Raw genomic sequence first — 19181 nt, forward strand, 5'->3', positions numbered from 1 at the left:
CTTACAACCCCCCCCCCCCCCAACCTACCCTTGCCACCCCCCCAGTGCCCTCCTGCGGTACTGGAGGCCAGTCCTCCTAATCACTCTGCCTGAGCTGATGGCCGCTGCCATTTTGGCCCAGGTGGCACTGGCTGCCCTGTAGCTCAGCCTCTGGGACTCTGGGGGAACAGGAACATCACTCCTGGTGTCCATCGCATCTAGGAGTCTCCCCAGGTCTACGTCTCCAAACCTTTGGGGGGGGGGGGGGTGTTGCTGGCAAGTGCTGATGTACATCCGGTGGAGGCAGTAACGCCCGGGCGAGACAGCAGTCAGAAGGTTGCTGGAACCCAGGACCCAGCCTGATGTTGAGCCTCTGGAACAGGGTTACCGGTTGCTGGCAAGTGCAGTACCGGTAAACAGCGTGAAGCCCGCGAGGCCTCGTTAAGTGGACCAATTTTGCTACAAGTTTGCTGATGACACGACCGTGGTGGGTCGGATCTCGAACAACGACGAGTCAGAATACAGGAGGGAGATAGAGAACATAGTGGAGTGGTGCAGCGACAACAATCTATCCCTCAATGCAAGCAAAACTAAAGAGCTGGTCATTGACTTCAGGAAGCAAAATACTGTACACACCCCTGTCAGCATCAACGCGGCCGAGGTGGAGATGGTTGACAGCATCAAATTCTGAGGGGTGCACATCACCAACAATCTGTCCTGGTCCACCCACGTCGAAGCTATGACCAAGAAAGCACAACAGCGCCTATACTTCCTCAGGAAACTAAGGAAATTCGGCATGTCCACATTGACTCTTACCAACTTTTACAGATGCACCATAGAAAGCATCCTATCTGGCGGAATCACAAACTGGTATGGCAACCGCTCGGCCCAAGACCCTATAGGGTCGTGAACGTAGCCCAGTCCATCACACAAACCCACCTCCCATCCATTGACTCCATCTACACCTCCCGCTGCCTGGGGAAAGCGAGCAGCATGATCAAAGATCCCTCCCACCCGGCTTACTCACTCTTCCAACTTCTTCCATCGGGCAGGAGATACAGAAGTCTGAGAACACGCACGAACTGACTCAAAAACAGCTTCTTCCCCACTGTCACCAGACTCCGAAATGACCCTCTTATGGACCGAACTGATCTCTTCACACATCTTCTCTACTGAGTGGTACTACACTCCGTGTGCTTCACCCGATGCCTGTGTCTGTGTATTTACAGTGTGTATTTATGTATGCCAATTGTTTTCATGAATGGAATGATCTGTCTGGACTGTAAGCAGAAAAATTGTTTTCACTGCACCTCGGTACACGTGGCAATAAACAAATCCAATTAACGTTGGATTGTGTTGCCGGCTTCACCGGGCCGCGCGCTGGGAAGCCCGCGACAGTTCCCACTCGCTGCAACACCTGTGGTGATATGTATTAGGGGTATTAATGTACCCTGTGATGCCGAGAGGCTATTGGTGGATAGACGCTGGGTCCCGATTGGATCAGCTGCCTACTGGCTCCACCCAATAAGGCAGAGTATAAGAGCCCGGGTTCTCCCAGCAGCCGCATTCTGTAACTGTGCTGCTGGGGAACAAGTCTGCGTAATAAAGCCATCGATTGACTCCATCTCCTCTCGTCTCGTGAGTGATTGATTGTGCTACAGAAACGTTTCCGGAGAATAGCGCCCACAGTATTGATGGTGGAGTGTTACAGTTCACACTGAGTCACTGCGGCAATGTGCATGTTGCAGTGTGGGGCTACGGACAGTGATGGTAGAAACTTTATTTCCATTACATGGCTGACCAGCAATCTCTCTCACCATTCCTGCCTCCCATAGGTGTGCGCTTGCAAGTTGACACTCGGGCTGTTTGACGCGTTATGAACTTACCCATCAAGTCCTGGAGTGCAACCCGAAAGAAAAAGTACGAATTTGATTGTTTTATTACATTTCCCCTGGACCATGGAACCATCTCCCAGATTCTTGAGGAGCCCTCGACGAGAACCCCTGTTTTGGAAGAAGGGGGAGGGAGGGTTGACCCAGGATTGTGTTAATATTTACAGGAAGCCACTCTGGCCATCATTGATTCGAACCCATTGTCAGTGCAAAGAAGTGATTGGAATATTTTAAATTCTGACTTCCAGGAAACATTGTAGGTGCCCCAGTACAAAACCCTGGGTGTTCTAACAGATAATATATATTTACATATATGTGTGTGTGTGTAAAGCTTGAATCAAATTTCCTCCCCAACAGAAAAATGGTAAAGTGAGGAATTCATCTGCCAACTATTTCCCAAATTCAGAACCTGGTTATATTGAACAAGCAAACGTCATTTCCTCTGTAATTGGACAGGGATTCTCTCGCTCGCTCTCTCTCTCTGATGCAACTTCAGCCCCGGCGCTTTAAACTTTTTTTTTGGTGCAGAAAGAAGAGTTTGGGAGTTGGGCAGCTCACACAGACACGTGCAGCTCAGAAGGGGGGCGAGAGGCACTGGGCTCAGGGAGGGGCAATGAGGGCAGCAGTGATGTCCCCTGGCTTCACTTCCCCTTTATTCTGATCCCCAGCTCTCTCCCACACTCACTCTCTCCAATTTGGAAGCAATGGTCGGCGGAGATGGGGCTGTGCCTGGGATCCGAGAGCACTCCCGAGGAGAGGCAGGCCCGGCTCCGCAGTGAGAACATTGACCGAGTCCTTTCTGAATGTGCCAAGCAGGAGCTGAACGTGGTGAAGATTCTGCTTTTAGGTCAGTAACGCGTTCCTCACCTTCCGCCCCTGTGTGTGTGTGTGTGTGTGTGGGGTGGGGTAAAGTTTGTTACTGACAGCAGTGACACACCTGGTCTATTTCACTCTTTCCTCAATTAAAAGTTTCAAAGTTGGCATTTCTGGACAATGCTTTGGGAGTTACTTGAAACTCAAAGTCCAAAAGTGCTTCTTTTTTAAAAAACTGCACAACTATTTCCCCGTCCCCATCATCCCCCAAATTTGGGAGATCCTGTCCCCCCCCCGATCACAATGGGCTATTTCAAGGACTGATGTGAATTATTTCCCCCTTTTTGAATTAAGAGATTGAGCCACTGGTTTGAGGGATTACTGCCATCAGTTTAGACCAGTCCATTCCATTCCCTGCTCTTATTGCAGGGGAGAAAGGTGTTGGGTCGTTTTTTAATCCCCTTGATGTAGCCAGTGTGCGTTCCCTTGTCAAATATAATGCATACTTTTAATATAAATTTTGAGTACCCAAATATTTTTTTCCAATTAAGGGGCAATTTAGTGCAACCGATCGACCTAACCTGCACATCTTTGGGTTGTGGGGGTGAAACCCACGCAGAGATGGGGAGAACGTGCAAACTCCACACGGACAGTGACCCGGGCAGGGATTGAACCCGAGGGGTACTCGGTTTACTTTTCAAATTTGTTAAACTTTTTTTTGATTAATGGGCAGCATGGTAGCACAAGTGGCTAGCACTGTGGCTTCACAGCGCCAGGGTCCCAGGTTTGATTCTCCGCTGGGTCACTGTGCAGAGTCTGCACGTTTTCCCCGTGTCTGCGTGGGTTTCCTCCGGGTGCTCCGGTTTCCTCCCACAGTCCAAAGACGTGCAGGTTAGGTGGATTGGCCGTGATAAATTGCTCTTTGTGACCAAAAAGGTTAGGAGGGGTTATTGGGTTACGGAGATAGGGTGGAAGTGAGGGCTTAAGTGGGTCGGTGCAGACTCGATGGGCTGAATGGCCTCCTTGTGCACTGTATGTTCTATGTTCAGACCTCTTCCTGTATTTTGGGGCAGCACGGTAGCACAGTGGTTAGCACAGTTACTTCAAAGCTCCAGGGTCCCAGGTTCGATTCCCAGCTTGGGTCACTGTCTGTGCGGAGTCTGCATGTTCTCCCCGTGTCTGCGTGGGTTTCCTCTGGGTGCTCCGGTTTTCTCTCACCGTCCAAAGATGTGCAGGTTGGGTGGATTGGCCATGATAAAAATTGCCCTTGGTGTCAAAATAGATTAGGTAGGGTTACTGGGTTACAGGGATAAGGATTAAGCAGGGTGCTCTTTCCAAGGGCTCGTGCAGACTCGATGGGCCAAATGGCCTCCTTCTGCACTAAATTCAATGATCTGTCTCGACCCAGTGTTGGTGGGGGTTGCAGGGGACAGTTTGTTTCTGAAAACAGATTGTGTTCTTTCATTACTGAATGGATAAATAAACAAAAATAAGACAGAAAGTGAATAATGGAATCCATTGTCTATCCCAAATAAATATGCAACAAACCGCATTGATATAAAAAGCATGACTGTTGGCAACATGTGGGGCTAAACAAGAAACTTGTGAGTCAACTCTGACCATTTCAAACACAAAACTGTACTTAATTTCAAATGAGCTCTTCTCGCATCGCTGGCCTGACTGTATTGATAAATGGAAGAGGCATTAAAGCTTAAATTCAGTACTCGAAAAATGGCCACAAGTAAACTGGGAGGGGAAAAATGGAATGGTTTTCCACCTGGGTTAACTCTGTTTTGAATATCTGATTTGCGTAGAATAGCTTTTCTGCCCAAAGGCATATGATTGACTTACTGACGGCGGATGCAAACCAATTATATTGAGTACAAAGCTCCCAATTACCTGAGTCAATAATAAGATTAAGTGTCTTACATTTGAAATTCAGTTCAATTTTTTTTTATTGGACAAATGTCCTCTGATTACTGTTCCAAAGTTTCTCCTAATCATTGAAAATAAAATTAGAGTACCCAATTCATTTTTTCCAATTAAGGGGCAATTTATCGTGGCCAATCCACCTAGCCTGCACATCTTTGGGTTGTGGGGGCGAAACCCATGCAAACACGGGGAGAATGTGCAAACTCCACACGGACAGTGACCCAGAGCCGGGGTCGAACCTGGGACCTCGGCGCCGTGAGGTTGCAGGGCTAATCCACTGTGCCCCCGTGCTGCCCTGTTTCTGCTAATCATATCTTCTGAACATGTTCCACACTGACCTGCTCCATCAGCTTTGTAGCTCCCATTTGAGCCAGTATTTGTTTGTTTGTTTATGTCAGAATCTGTTGTTCAGTGGAGCTAAAAATGAAAGGCCATCAAACCGGTGTATTCAGTGTATTGTGAATCGACTGTGCTCACAGACCAGGGACGTTAGATTTGATCCCTTGTCTGCGCTGAGTCAGGCGTCTTAGTTTGAGATGTTCGAGTTGGAAAATCAGGCAAATTCGGGAGCTTTCAACTTTTCTCTCTCTCTCTCTCCCCCTCTTTCCCCAACCCCCTACCCTCGAGCATGTTTAATGTCAGGTGAGTACATAACCATCTTAAATTGTGAAGTCTTTTTATGGTCAAATAGTCAGTGCTCAGCTAATGCCTGAAGAATGGGTACCGTGGGTGAGTTGCTGGAATGTCCCAAGCACAAGTGGATCTTTACATAGAATGTACCACACAATAACAGACCAATTAAACCGTGCTCGTGCTCTGGCTCTCTCTCTCTCTCTCTCTCTCACTCATGCTCTGTCTCTCTCTCTCTCTCTCACTCGGACTCTGTCTCTCTCTCTCTCACTTTCACTCGGACTCTGTCTCTCTCTCTCGCCTCTCGTCTGTCTGTCTCTCTGATTTATTTTTTAAACTTTTTTTGTTGTTTGAAAAAAAAAAATTTCACTTTAAAGTGCCCAATTCTCCCTTTCGTTTTCCAATTAAGGGGCAATTTAGTATGGCCAATCCACCTACCCTGCACATCTTTTTGGGTTGTGGGGGTGAGACCCACGCAGACACAGGAGGGGAATGTGCAAACTCCACACAGACAGTGACCCGGGGCCGGGATTGAACCCGGGTCCTCGGCGGCGTGAAGTAACAGTGCTAAACATTGCGCCGTGGTGCCGTCCTGTCTCTCTGGTTCATAAAGACTGATCCTGTCTGTGAGGTTCAGTGATATTTTTAGAAAGCCACAACTGATACTACAGTGGCCTCCTACGAACTATTCCCCTTTCAAAGCCCTTCTCCATGTACATGTGAATCACATGGGCCTTGTATCCAGGTAGAATTGCATATTAAGTATCCTCTAGACCCCCCCCCCCCCAACTCCATTCCACCTTGGAATTAAAGAGACAGCTTAAAATATAACTGTTTCCAAAACCTAACGACTCCCTGTGACCTGGAGACTAACATCCTAGTCATTGACAGCACAGCTGGTCTTATTTTTACAGGTGTGAATATCATGCGCTTTTCCAATGAGACAACCTAGACCCCCCTCCCCTTTAACAACCAAGTCACCCAAACCTGTGGGGCAGAATTCAGAACACGTAACATGCCACTTTCATTCCTCCATTTTACCCTTAAAGAAAGAGAGTCTTAAAACGAAACTATCTTTTTGGAAAATTAGGGGGCATTTTAGCGCGGCCAGTCCACCTACCCTGCACATCTTAGGGTTGTGGGGGTGAGACCCACGCAGACACGGGGAGAATGTGCAAACACCACACGGACAGTGACCCAGGGCCGGGATCGAACCCGGGTCCCCAGCACCGTGAGGCAGCAGTACTGATCACTGTGCTGCCCTAACAATCCTTTAAACCCCGTAATTGTAACAATTTTGAAAGCTGCCAGGATGTTTCAAAGTGAATCCGTGCTGTGGAATCCAGGTGTTGCCTTCCTAATTGGGCCAATAACACTCGGGTTTGAGCATTTAGGGAGTCGAGGGACATGGTGATGGCGTGGGAACGCGGAGCAGAGATTGAATGTTGGAGCGAATCCTCTTCCCATTTATTTCTTCTGAAGTTGTGTTGTGTGTGTTTCAGGTGCTGCAGAGAGCGGGAAAAGCACACTGGTAAAACAAATGAAGATTATTCACAGCCATGGATTCACCGAAGAGGAACTTATAAGTTTCAAGGTAACTCTTTAAAAAAAAAAAAAGTACAAACATTGAACAAATGAGCAGTTCACACACATCAGCGATGTCAAAGGATACACTCTCAAACATAGCTTTCTTGATTTTGTTTCTCCTACCCTTCTCCAGTGTTCTTCTTCGGAGCCAGCTTATTACACATTAGTAAAAGTCGCCACAGTCCCAGGCTGCTTTCTCCTTTTGAGGGGGGGAGAGCTGACTGGTGGTGATTTAACCTGAAGATCACCACACCTCCGGCGAGGGGCAAGGTTGAGATAACCTCAGCCTGGGCGGGGATTGAACCCTCGCTGCTGGTCTCGCTCTGCATCACAAACCAGGTGTCCAGCCAACTGAGCTAAAGTGGCCTCACATTAACAACCTGGGTTGGTTTGTCTTTCCCGTGTAATACTCACAGTTTGCATTTCTGGTTAAAATGCAGAAAAGTCTCACCTTGATCATCAAAGGGCACAAAATTAGACTTGTGCGCTGGGTTTCCTGATTATTATTAGTTCTGCGATTCACTGTATAATAAAGTCACAGCGAGGTGGAGAGAGCCATTGGCAGCTGTATGCCGTGGATGAAATGGGATGTTTTTGACCCATGTGTTGACGTTCTTTCTGAGGAGGTGCAGCTGTAAAGTTAATGCATCAGCATTGGCTTTGGCTCAAGATTGCAGTGCAGTTTCCAAAAAGAAGGATGGAGGCTATCCAAAGGCAGTGGCCAGCGGAAAGCCCCTGACTGGTTGTGTTTCACAAGAAGGCGCAAACTCTCCTGAGTGTGTTATTTACATACCAGGTTATACACCAGGCAGCCCATGTATGTCAAGTATTTGAATGTTTGGGTCTGGGCGAATAGCTCTTCACTGCGGAGTAGAACAAGGTTGTGGTTCTGAAGTTGCATTCCCAAAGGCTTTAGTAGCTTTGGTGATTTGTCAGTGTCAGTTCTCTTGAGCGTGGCTTAACGTCTTCAACGTGGCTTCCTCGCGCCTGCCTGTATCTGAGAACATCAACTTGTCCAAAAGGGTCTGGCTTAGCACACTGGGCTAAATCGCTGGCTTTGAAAGCAGACCAAGGCAGGCCGGCAGCACGGTTCAATTCCCGTACCAGCCTCCCCGAACAGGCGCCGGAATGTGGCGACTAGGGACTTTTCACAGTAACTTCATTGAAGCCTACTTGTGACAATAAGCGATTTTCATTTCACTTGTAATTGGAAGCTGACAGAGGGACTGAAGAAATGGGATTGTGTAAGGTTGGGAACGGAACGGATAGGTTTCCCCCCACACACAATTTATTTGGCTTGATTGCTCAATACTGCTTCACCCCCCTCGGCAGTCACTTGCAACGGTGGGCTTTTGAAGCTGCTGCTGTAACATTATTGGTTGCATTGGTCTGCAGTAAGGGATTGAGCTAATTCCCCTCATTGGTCAGTTTCGCTCCCCTTACCCACCCACCTACGCTGGGGAGAAAATGTTTAATTTATCATTTTGACGAGGGTGTCGCGCATTTGCTACGACTTGTAGAAATGTTGGTTCTGCCTTCTCCGACCCCTGGAGTCAGCAGCATTGCTGTCCTGCTTCAGGGCACAATCCCGAGTCGGGATTAAACTCGGGTCGGGATTCAGCAGAAACTTTGGGACTGGGGGCAATAGTGGGTCAGAAAAACCGGTGTGAATTAGAGCGGTTAAAGTCTGGGTGGTGTCACAACTGGGAGGGGGGAATACCCCAGAGAATTGGCGTTATGTGGAATGCACAGAACAGAGACAGGCCATTCGGTCCAAAAGACCCATGCTAGTGTTTATGCTGGACACATGTCTGCATCCTCCCCGTGTGTGCGTGGGTTTCCTCCGGGTGCTCCGGTTTCCTCCCACAGTCCAAAGATGTGCAGGTTAGGTGGATTGGCCATGATAAATTGCCCTTAGTGTCCAAAATTGCCCTTAGTGTTGGGTGGGATTACTGGGTTATGGGGATAGGGTGGAGGTGTGGACCTTGGGTAGGGTGCTCTTTCCAAGAGTCGATGCAGACACGATGGGCCGAATGGCCTCCTTCTGCACTGTAAATTCTATGAAATCTATGCTCCCACCCCAACTGCAGATCCTTCAAACCCTTTCCTCCCTCGTGTTTGCCTCACTTCACCAATGCCTTTAATCAGCGGCATGGACACATGAATGCATCTGCTAATAAGGCAATGTAAATTATTCACATTGGCATTCGATACCAAACTAATTGGGGCAGCTGATTCTGAAGAAGAATCACTTTTTCTTAATAAATTTAGAGGACCCAATTATTATTATTTTTTTCTCCAATTAAGGGACAATTTAGCGTGGCCAAGCCACCTACCCTTGGGTTGTGGGGGTGAGACCCAGGGGGGGGAATGTGCAAACTCCACATGGACAGTGGCCCGGGATCGAACCCGGATCCTCAGCGGCGTGAGGCAGCAGTGCTAACCACTGCGCCACCATGCCATCCATCTGAAGAAGAATTACAACACAACTTGGGCCAATTATGTAAATGGACAGAGCAATGTGGCTGATATTTAACCCTGATTAATATAAAATGTTAACATGGGGCAAAGTGTTCCAGTGGCTGTGGTCGATATTCAGGATTGGAGGAGCACCATAAGAGTTGAAACTCGACGAGTCTCTGACTAGCGCTGTTTCCGAGGGATTTGAACCAGAAACTCGACTTGTTGTTGGGGTTGTGTATCTGAGTTTGCAAAGGGAGGCCTGGTCAGGTACAAACAAATATGGGTTAAGTGACTGTACAAAATTATGACAGATGGAGTTAAACACGGTGGCTTTGTGGTAATACCGTTGAACTAGGAATCCTGAGGCCTAGACTACTGCTCTGGGGCATTCACTAATGTCCTTTTAGGGAGGGTAATCAGCCGCCCTTACCCGGTCTGGCCTACATGTGACTCGAGACCCACAGCAAGGTGGTTGACTCTTAACTGTCCTCCGAAATGGCCGAGCGCGACACTCCGTTCAAGGGCAGTTACAGACGAGGCAACAAATGTTGGCCTCGTCAATGACGCCCACATCCCGGGAAAGGATGATAATAAAGAAAGTCATCCACTCTGGATCTGAGAATGCCAAATTGGAATGTTTTCTCGATGTTGTGAAGAGCGACAAAGCGACCGTCGGGCAAACAGCGAAGTACACGTCTCAGTCGTCCGTTAACGGGCAGGAATGACACTGGGTGAAAAGCCATCCTGGTTTGCTTGCAGCTGGTTTGCATTTTTCGTCTCGACCATCCAAATCTCTAACTCTCATAGAATTATCATAGAATTTACAGTGCAGAAGGAGGCCATTCGGCCCATTGAGTCTGCACCGGCTCTCGGAAAGAGCACCCTACCCAAGGTCAACGCCTCCACCCTATCCCCACAACCCAGCAACCCCACCCAACACTAAGGCCAATTTTGGACACTAAGGGCAATTTATTATGGCCAATCCACCTAACCACATCTTTGGACTGTGGGAGGAAACCGGAGCACCCGGAGGAAACCCACGCACACACGGGGAGGATATGCAGACTCCGCACAGATAGTGACCCAAGCCGGAATCGAACCTGGAACCCTGGAGCTGTCAAGCAATTGTGCTAACCAATTTAAATGATTTCTGCAGCTCACTGTACTGCCAAATAAGTACCTTGCCTAATTAACCTCAGAGTGAGCACTCAATGCGCAGGTTTCTTCATTCACCAACAAAGTTATTAGTTTATTATGAAACCAGACTTGCCAAATAGAAATCCAGAGCTTATTAACACAGTATGAAATGTGAAAGTATAATTTTTATAAATTTAAAGGACCCAATTAATTTTTTTTAAATTAAAGGGTGATGAAGCATGGCCAAACTACTTACCCTGCACATGGGGTCTGGAGCTTCCGTGCTCTTGACCCGAGCACCTCATCTTCTTTTCCCCTCCAAACCAAAACCAGCTTTTATTTTTTTGAAATATATTTTATTAAAGTTTTTCGATCAAAAAGAATTTTCCATTTTTACAACTTTGTAACAAAATGTACATTGACCGTTATTTAAACAATATATTAAACTAACAACGAGTGCAGAAATGATCTACTCTCCAGGGAGTCTCCTGCAATCCGAACACAATTCCAATAGACCTTCATCTGTAATTAAGTGAGTGGTTGGAATCAATCTTGACCTCACCTTTTTCGACTCCCTACTTGCAGCTTTAGCAGACATACTGCCTGTTTGTACTTTAAACCAGGGGTTTTTAATAACATTACTGCAACAAATATTTGCCTTAACCCTTTAAAAACCTTACTATAATGGATATAAAATATCATATGATTTCTATATTTGTCACAATATGAATGTGCATGTGGCAGATGCTTAGTTTTGTGAGGACTATGCAACTATGTATGTACCCCGAAATATTACATAATAACCTTAATTTCAATATTTTGAGATTTAAGAAAATAATCCATTTGGATTTTCAAATGGTGGAATTGGGAATTTAAAATATTTTTTTTTGCAATTAAGGGGCAATTTAGCTTGGCCAGTCCATCTACCCTGCACATCTTTGGGCTGTGGGGGTAGGACCCGCGGGGAGAACGGAATTGGGAATTGTGTAGGAACGTCCTTGCCATGGCCATCATATCCTGGGACGGGACTTGAACCAGGAGCCTCTAGCTCAGAGCCGGTTTTGGGGGCAGCACGGACGCACAGTGGTTAGCACTGCTGCTTCACAGCACCAGGAGCCTGTCTGTGTGGAGTTTGCACCCCCCCCCCCCCGGGTCTGCATAGGTTTCCTCCGGGTGCTCCGGTTTCCTCCCAACAGTCCAAAGGTTAGCTAGATTGGCCATGATAAATTGCCCCCAGTGTCCAAAGGTTTAGATGGGGTTATGGGGGTAGGACTGGGGAGTGGGCCTGGGCTAGGGTGCTGTTTCGGAGGGTCGGTGGGCCGAATTGCCTCCTATTGCACAGTGGGGATTCTATGACAAGTCAGTGACTAAAGGGGTGATCTGATAAAATATCACGAACAGTACAACAGGTTAAATAAATGTACTACTGCTATGTACTGTTACACTGTGATTCTAATCTATCCGTTATTTCTTGTGTCTGTTGCACATCTGTCAGGATTTTTTTTTTTTTTTACACTGTTAAGCAGTTGTAACAGAATTCTTTTGGCAATGAAGAATAGTTTCTGGGATTCAGAGTCTATGCTTGAAATGAAAAGACGTGTGAAGTCACTTTGATCTTTTTAATTGACCCAAATCTCCTCCCCAAACCACCGTGTCTGGGATTCCCTCGGGAAGATATACCAGTTGCACCTCATGATCTTCAAGAGCACTGAGTATTATGGGATCTTGCTGTGGGCATTTTGGCAATTCCATCCCCTTCATTCTCTCTTCATTAATAGTAATAATCTTTATTTTTGTCGCAAGTAGGTTTACATTAACACTGCAATGAAGTTACTGTGCAAACCCCCTAGTCGCCACACTCCGGCGCCTGTTGGATACACTGAGGTAGAATTCAGAATGTCCAAATTACTTAACAGCACGTCTTTCGGGACTTGTGGGAGGAAACCGGAGCACCCGGAGGAAACCCACGCAGACACGGGGAGAAAGCGCAGACTCCGCACAGACAGTGACCCAAGCCGCGAATCGAACCCGGGTCCCTGGAGCTGTGCAGCAATAGTGCTAAGCGCTGTGCTACCGTTGATTGGTTGAGTCCACTCGGACTCCCATTAAACTGTTTCTTCTGGCTGCGTCTGTCCAGACACGAGAACACAGATCAACAAGCAAAAAAAAACAAACCCTCTTAATCTCTGGCCTGCGATCACAGGTTGATAAACTGCCAATGGTTACGGAGCCCGTGAATAGCTGGATTTATGAGCCGGGGGATTTCAGTGCCTAATCCGCTGCTTTTGAACATTTTTATTTAACTGTGAAGTTGTGAAAGGAAGTGAATGGGCCGTTGATGTTGAAGCTCAGTCAGCGTTGCCGTGGCTGCATTTCCAGAGAATGTATGGTCGAGAAAAACCAGCCCATTCTGCCCAACCGACCTCCCACCCAACCAAGCCTCCTCGACCTTACTTCATCTCAACGTTATCTGCATGTCCTTATTTTCCTTTGCCCAGCTTCCCTTTATTCTCTTCACCTTGACCGCTCGCCGCGGAAATGGGTCCCACATTCTGACCAGTCTCTGGGTAAAGATGCTGTTTTGTTGCAGCGCGGTACCCCCAGAGGGGGATATTGTGAGGGGCACATGACCCACTTGGGCCCGAGGGTGTGGTGAGCGCGATCCCTGACCAATGGGGTTCTGGGCAGTCGAGGAGTAAAGAGTGATGTACGTCTGTGCCTGAGTATGGTTAAAGCTCATTGCCGTGTCCAATAAACCTCGTTGTTCTATAAAGAAACCTCCTCGGTGGTACATGGCGCTGTTGGAAGTTTGATGAGAACTGCCTGTGTGCAGTCTGACAGGAGTTCAAATCTGGACTCTCTGACTGGGAAGTTTCCCGGTTCTGGGGATACATGAGGCGAATGAAACATGTCTGTCACGGTCACTAGTTCCTTCATCAACCTGTGACTGGAGTCTATAGCCCAAGGGGTGGCCTCTCCACATCAAACATGGCTGACCAGGAGTCTGTCCCACTCTCCCTGCCTGCCATTGGAGTGTGTTGGAAGGACATGTTGGTCACACCATGGTCGCACCTTCCGTGGTGCTGGCGTGGGACGTGAACCCAGAGCGTCTGGCAGTACCCACTATGCCACAAGACCCCCTATATTCAGCTCTGGTTCTGTGGATAGTTTTATCATAATATAAAAGACCTTTATGTTTTTAATACAAACCCTCTGTCTCGCTCTCTGGGAACAAAGAATAACAATGTGATCTGTGAGTGATTGGACTTATCCAGTGAGACTAAATAAACTTCCCTTGTGCACCAAAGCTAATATTGTGTCTCTGTAAGATGTCATTAAGGTTGATGGTAATGGGCCAGCTATTTTGATGTGTTGCGAGATTTGTGAGTGATTCCTCTGTTGATGGTCTACAGTCGGGCGTTCCTGAGCTGGAGTGATCCCAAAGTGTATATACAGAGGAAATGGGTCATAAATTGATGGGCTACACCTATGTCCCACCTGCAGACCGACTAAACACACAGTTCACAAATTATTTTTTTACTTGTTATTCTTTTCCATAATCCCTCTGCCTCTCACTATCTGTCCGTCTCGCGCACTCTTTCTCTCTCTCTCTCTCTCTCTCTCTCTCTCTGTCCATTTTGCACACTCTCTCTTTCTCTCTGTCCGTCTCACACGCTCTTTTTCTCTCTCTTTCTCTCTCTATCTCCATCTCATGCTCTCTCTCTCTCACGCCTCATCTCACGTGCTGTCTTTCTCTCTGTCTCGTGCACTCTCTTTCTCTCACTGTCTGTCTACCTCACGCACCCACTCTTTCTCCCTCTCTCCGTTGTGCGCTCTCTCTCTCCCTCTTTGTCGCGTGCTCTCTCTTTCTCCCTCTCTCCATCATGTGCACCCTCTCTTTCTCCCTCTCTCCGTCGCGCGCTCTCTCTCCCTCTCTGTCGCGTGCTCTCTCTTTCTCCCTCTCTCCGCCATGTGCACCCTCTCTTTCTCCCTCTCTCCATCGCGCGCTCTTTCCTTCTCCCTCTCTCTCCGTCACGCGCTCTTTCTTCCTCCCTCTCCGTCGCATGCTCTCTCTCCCTCTCTGTCCGCCATGCGCCTCTCTTTTTCCCTCTCCATCGTGCGCTCTCCCTCTCTGCTGCGTGCTCACTCTTTCACTCTCTCCCCGTCGTGCACTCTTTTCTCCCTCTCTCTCGGTTTGCCACTCTCTCTTTTGCCCTCTCTCTCCGTTGCACGCTCTCTCTTTCCCTCCCCCTGTCTGTCGCGCGCTCTTTTTCTCACTGTCTTGCGCTCTTTTTCTCACTAACTCTGTTGCGTGCTCTCTCTTTCTCTCTCTCCGTATCCACTCTTTCTTTCTCCCTCTCGCTGTCCATCATGCCCGCTCTTTTTTTCCTCAGTCCGTCGTGTGCTCTCTCTTTCCCTCTCTCTGTCACGCGTGCTCTCTCTTTCCCTCTCCCTGTCAGTTGCACACTCTTTTTCTCACTCTGTCTCGTGCTCTTTTTGTCATTGTCTCTGTCGCGTGCTCTCTCTTTCTCCCGCTCTGTCCTTTGCACGCTCTTTCTCCCTCTTTCTTTCTCCCCCTCTCTGTCCTTCGCCTGCTCTATTCTGTCCGTCGCACTTTCTCCCTCTTTCTTTCTCTCCCTCTCTGTCTGCTGTGCACTCTCTCTTTCTCCCTGTAGTCCGTCGCTTGCTCTCTTTCTCTATTGGCCAGCGCCCAAATATCTCTTCTTGTGGCTCTGTGTGAAATTTATTTTGGTAATCACCCCTGTGAAACATCTTGATGTTTTACTATTTTAAAAGCATGAGGCTGATGATGGGATGTTTGTTCCCTGTACGGGGCAGGAGTGTAAACAGGAGAAAGCCAGAATATTATAAAGGATTTGGAATGTTGTTGAACAAGTTGCCCATTTCATGTCACGTTCTGAATCAGACCAGTCTCCTGCATTGAGAAGTACAGGTACCGAGTATGGGGGGTGGGGTTAGAGCTTTATTGAGGGACAAGGTGTCAGGAATCTCGCACGCTCAATGTCAGGGGCACACAGGCATGGCCAGGCTAGGGGGGGAAAAAGTAGCAGGGGGGGGGGGGGAAGAGAAGAGGGCCACGCATTTCAGACCGAGGCGCAGAGGAGTGCACGCGAGCTGGCACAAAGCGCTCGGTTTTAGAGAGTTTTCGGAAGGAAATGAGTGAACCTGGCCCGTAGACACTGAAGGCATGGCCAACAAATATGGGACTTACAATTGGACGTGCCAGAGGCCAGGCAGAATCAGAGGCAACGCAGGGAACTCGAGGGGTGAAAATGGTGGAGATTCTTAGCAACAGGAAATTTTGGGTTGGCACTGCCTCCCACAGGGGTTGGCACTGCATCCACAGGGGTTGGCACTGCCTCTCACAGGGTTGAGAGATATTCCCAGCACACGAAGAAGCCATTCAGTCCATCTCCATGTAGCCATTCTGAGAGGTCGTAACATAGCTCTATTCAGCACCCAACTGTTTGTCAAAAGGCTCCAGACCCCCCCCCCCCCCCCCCCCCCCCCCCCCATTGTCCCTTGGCTGTCTGTTCGATACTTTGGGTCTGTCAAAAGAACTTCTGATATTCGTCCGCCATTAGACATTTTTGCTAGTTTAGATCTGCGCTTGTTCTCACGCTGGCAACTCAATAATCTGGATTTAGCCCATTCTACATTCCAGTTTTCATTGTCCTTGTTACTCTGCATGGCCCTTGGGCTGGACGATGGGTGGAGGAAGGAGTGTGCTGCTTCCACAGTCAAATAGCTTTAATTTGCATGCATGGGCAGCACTGTAAATCCAGACTGAGCTCAACAGAAGTATTGCAACATTTTCCTGTTACAAAATCCCACCATTTCCCAACAGCATTCCTGCAGCGGGACCCCAGGTCCTGGGGAATTATCAGGAGGCCGCAGTCTGCCACGCTCTGGTTAGTCACATTCCCACAGATCACATTCTCCGAGACTAACCCGCGTGTACTCCGCACGTCTGAGCTGGGTGAGCAGGGGAACACCTTCCGCTCGTTAAATGCAGCTTCAGACCTGCTGCCTTTATCATTGCCAATCCTCCTCCTTCTGTGAGAGGGGGAAAAAAATTGATTGTTTATTTCTGTCAGGCCAGGGCTGGAGATCAGGAAAGGCTTTTCATTTTACACACACACACACACACACACACACACACACATACACTAGGTGGGCCGATGGGGTAAGCATGGAGATGATTGTGCCCACCTATGGGGGAGATCAGAACCGCGGGCCATAAATAATATAGTTGTGAATAAATCGTGATGGGGAATTCAGGAGGGAAGTCCTTACCCACAGAATGGTTTGAATGTGAAACTAGTTACTGCAGGGAATGGTTGGGGAAACAGCATTATTCATGGACACAGAATGTCTCCACGCGGTATGGCCAAGACATCGTAGTGAGCTTGTGGGCAGCACGGTAACACAATGGTTAGCACTGTGGCTTCACAGCTCCCAGGTTCGATTCCCCGCTGGGTCACTGTCTGTGCAGAGTCTGCACGTTCTCCCCGTGTGTGTGTGTGTTTCCTCCGGGTGCTCCGGTTTCCCCCCACAGTCCAAAGACGTGCAGGTTAGGTGGATTGGCCATGATAAATTGCCCCTTAGGTCCAAAAAGGTTAGGAGGGGTCATTAGGTTATGGGGATAGGGTGGAAGTGAGGGCTTTTAGTAGGTCGGTGCAGACTCGATGGGCCGAATGGCCTCCTTCTGCACTGTATGTTCTATGGTCCCCTGCGCTCAGTCGAGTCACCTGATTCTTTTTCATCTACGTCACCTGATCTTTTTCATCTACCTGAGAAGACCGATGGGGCCTCGATTTAACAAGCATATGAACTCGCCAATTAGGGGCAGAAATGGGCCTTTCGGCCCCTCGATCCCGTTCTGCCATTCACAATGATCACAAGGGAGAGAGGAATAGGAGGATGTGCGATATTTTTAAGCTGGATTGGCCACTCCATAGTGTCCAATGGCCTTGTGGGAAGTGGGCCTCGGCGCGGTACTCTTTCGAAGGGTCAGCGTAGACTCGATGGACCAAATGGCCTTCTCCTGTGCTGTAGGGATTCGATGAAATGTTTAAAATAAAATATATGGCACTGTTTAAAGAACAGCAGTGTTCACCCTGCTATTCTCGCCAACATCTGGCTCACTCCCAACATCTGGAGTATGCACGCATTGTTTCATGACTGCCTGCGGGATCTTGCTGTGCGCCCATTCACCGTCGCGTTCCCGACATTGCCGTGGTGAGCGCAGTTTTCAAAAGTACGTTATCCTCCAAAGCTGCCTTGGGATGTGCCCAGGTAGGGAAGGTGCTATACAAATGCAAGTCTGTCAGGAAAGGCACTGCCAAATCACCTGACCGTGCACTCACTCCCTGATGGACAATCACTTGGGTGGCCACGTTCATCCCAAGTAGTTGGAACTCACTACATAAAACCCAACCTTGCTGGCCCACTGGATTTCAGTAAGGTTTCACTGCTAGTCTGATGACTCCTACAATTATTTGTAGGTGGATATTAAGTTACCCAACAAAAAGCACCCTGGGTCTGTCACGCTGTCTGAACTTGCCACACAGAATGTGCTGCTGTCAGACAGGTTAAGCTGTGTCACGCTGACTGGTTTTCACTGTTGAACAGTGTTTCTGGGCTGTGAGGTAGAGATGGGTGGGGCTGGGCTGTAGGCAGTGTAAGGGACAGGCAGTGGGGTTACCAGAGTCTCAGTGTGACCTGTCTGGGGTCAGGCAGTGGGGTTACCCTGAGTCTCAGTGTGACCTGTCTGGGGTCAGGCAGTGGGGGTTACCCAGTCTCACTGTGACCTGTCTGGGGTCAGGCAGTGGGGGTTACCCAGAGTCTCACTGTGACCTGTCTGGGGTCAGGCAGTGGGGTTACCCAGTCTCACTGTGACCTGTATGGGGTCAGGCAGTGGGGGTTACCCAGAGTCTCACTGTGACCTGTCTGGGGTCAGGCAGTGGGGGTTACCCAGAGTCTCACTGTGACCTGCCTGGGATCAGGCAGTGGGGGTTACCCAGAGTCTCACTGTGACCTGTCTGGGGTCAGGCAGTGGGGGTTACCCAGAGTCTCACTGTGACCTGTTTGGGGTCAGGCAGTGGGGTTACCCAGAGTCTCAGTGTGACCTGTCTGGGGTCAGGCAGTGGGGGTTACCCAGTCTCACTGTGACCTGCCTGGGGTCAGGCAGTGAGGTTACCCAGTCTCACTGTAACCTGTCTGGGGTCAGGCAGTGAGGTTACCCAGAGTCTCACTGTGACCTGTCTGGGGTCAGGCAGTGGGGGTTACCCAGTCTCACTGTGACCTGTCTGGGGTCAGGCAGTGGGGGTTACCCAGTCTCACTGTGACCTGCCTGGGGTCAGGCAGTGAGGTTACCCAGTCTCACTGTAACCTGTCTGGGGTCAGGCAGTGAGGTTACCAGAGTCTCACTGTGACCTGTCTGGGGTCAGGCAGTGGGGGTTACCCAGTCTCACTGTGACCTGTCTGGGGTCAGGCAGTGGGGTTACCCAGTCTCACTGTGACCTGTCTGGGGTCAGGCAGTGGGGGTTACCCAGTCTCACTGTGACCTGTCTGGGGTCAGGCAGTGGGGGTTACCCAGTCTCACTGTGACCTGTCTGGGGTCAGGCAGTGGGGGTTACCCTGTCTCACTGTGACCTGTCTGGGGTCAGGCAGTGGGGTTACCCAGTCTCAGTGTGACCTGCCTGGGGTCAGGCAGTGGGGGTT

General features: G+C 49.0%; 1 protein-coding gene across 1 annotated transcript in view; it reads left to right on the forward strand.

Annotated features, from left to right (window-relative positions):
* Positions 1 to 2326: 2326 nt before the first annotated feature.
* Positions 2327 to 19181, forward strand: part of gnav1 (guanine nucleotide binding protein (G protein) alpha v1) — a 196135-nt gene continuing 179280 nt past the window's right edge. The window contains 2 exon segments of the mRNA XM_072483654.1: positions 2327 to 2718; positions 6749 to 6840. Coding sequence (XP_072339755.1) covers positions 2589 to 2718; positions 6749 to 6840 — 222 coding nt within the window. The 5' untranslated portion in view covers positions 2327 to 2588.

Source organism: Scyliorhinus torazame, chromosome 18 (genome assembly GCF_047496885.1).
Source record: "Scyliorhinus torazame isolate Kashiwa2021f chromosome 18, sScyTor2.1, whole genome shotgun sequence".
Taxonomy (NCBI): Eukaryota; Metazoa; Chordata; class Chondrichthyes; order Carcharhiniformes; family Scyliorhinidae; genus Scyliorhinus; species Scyliorhinus torazame.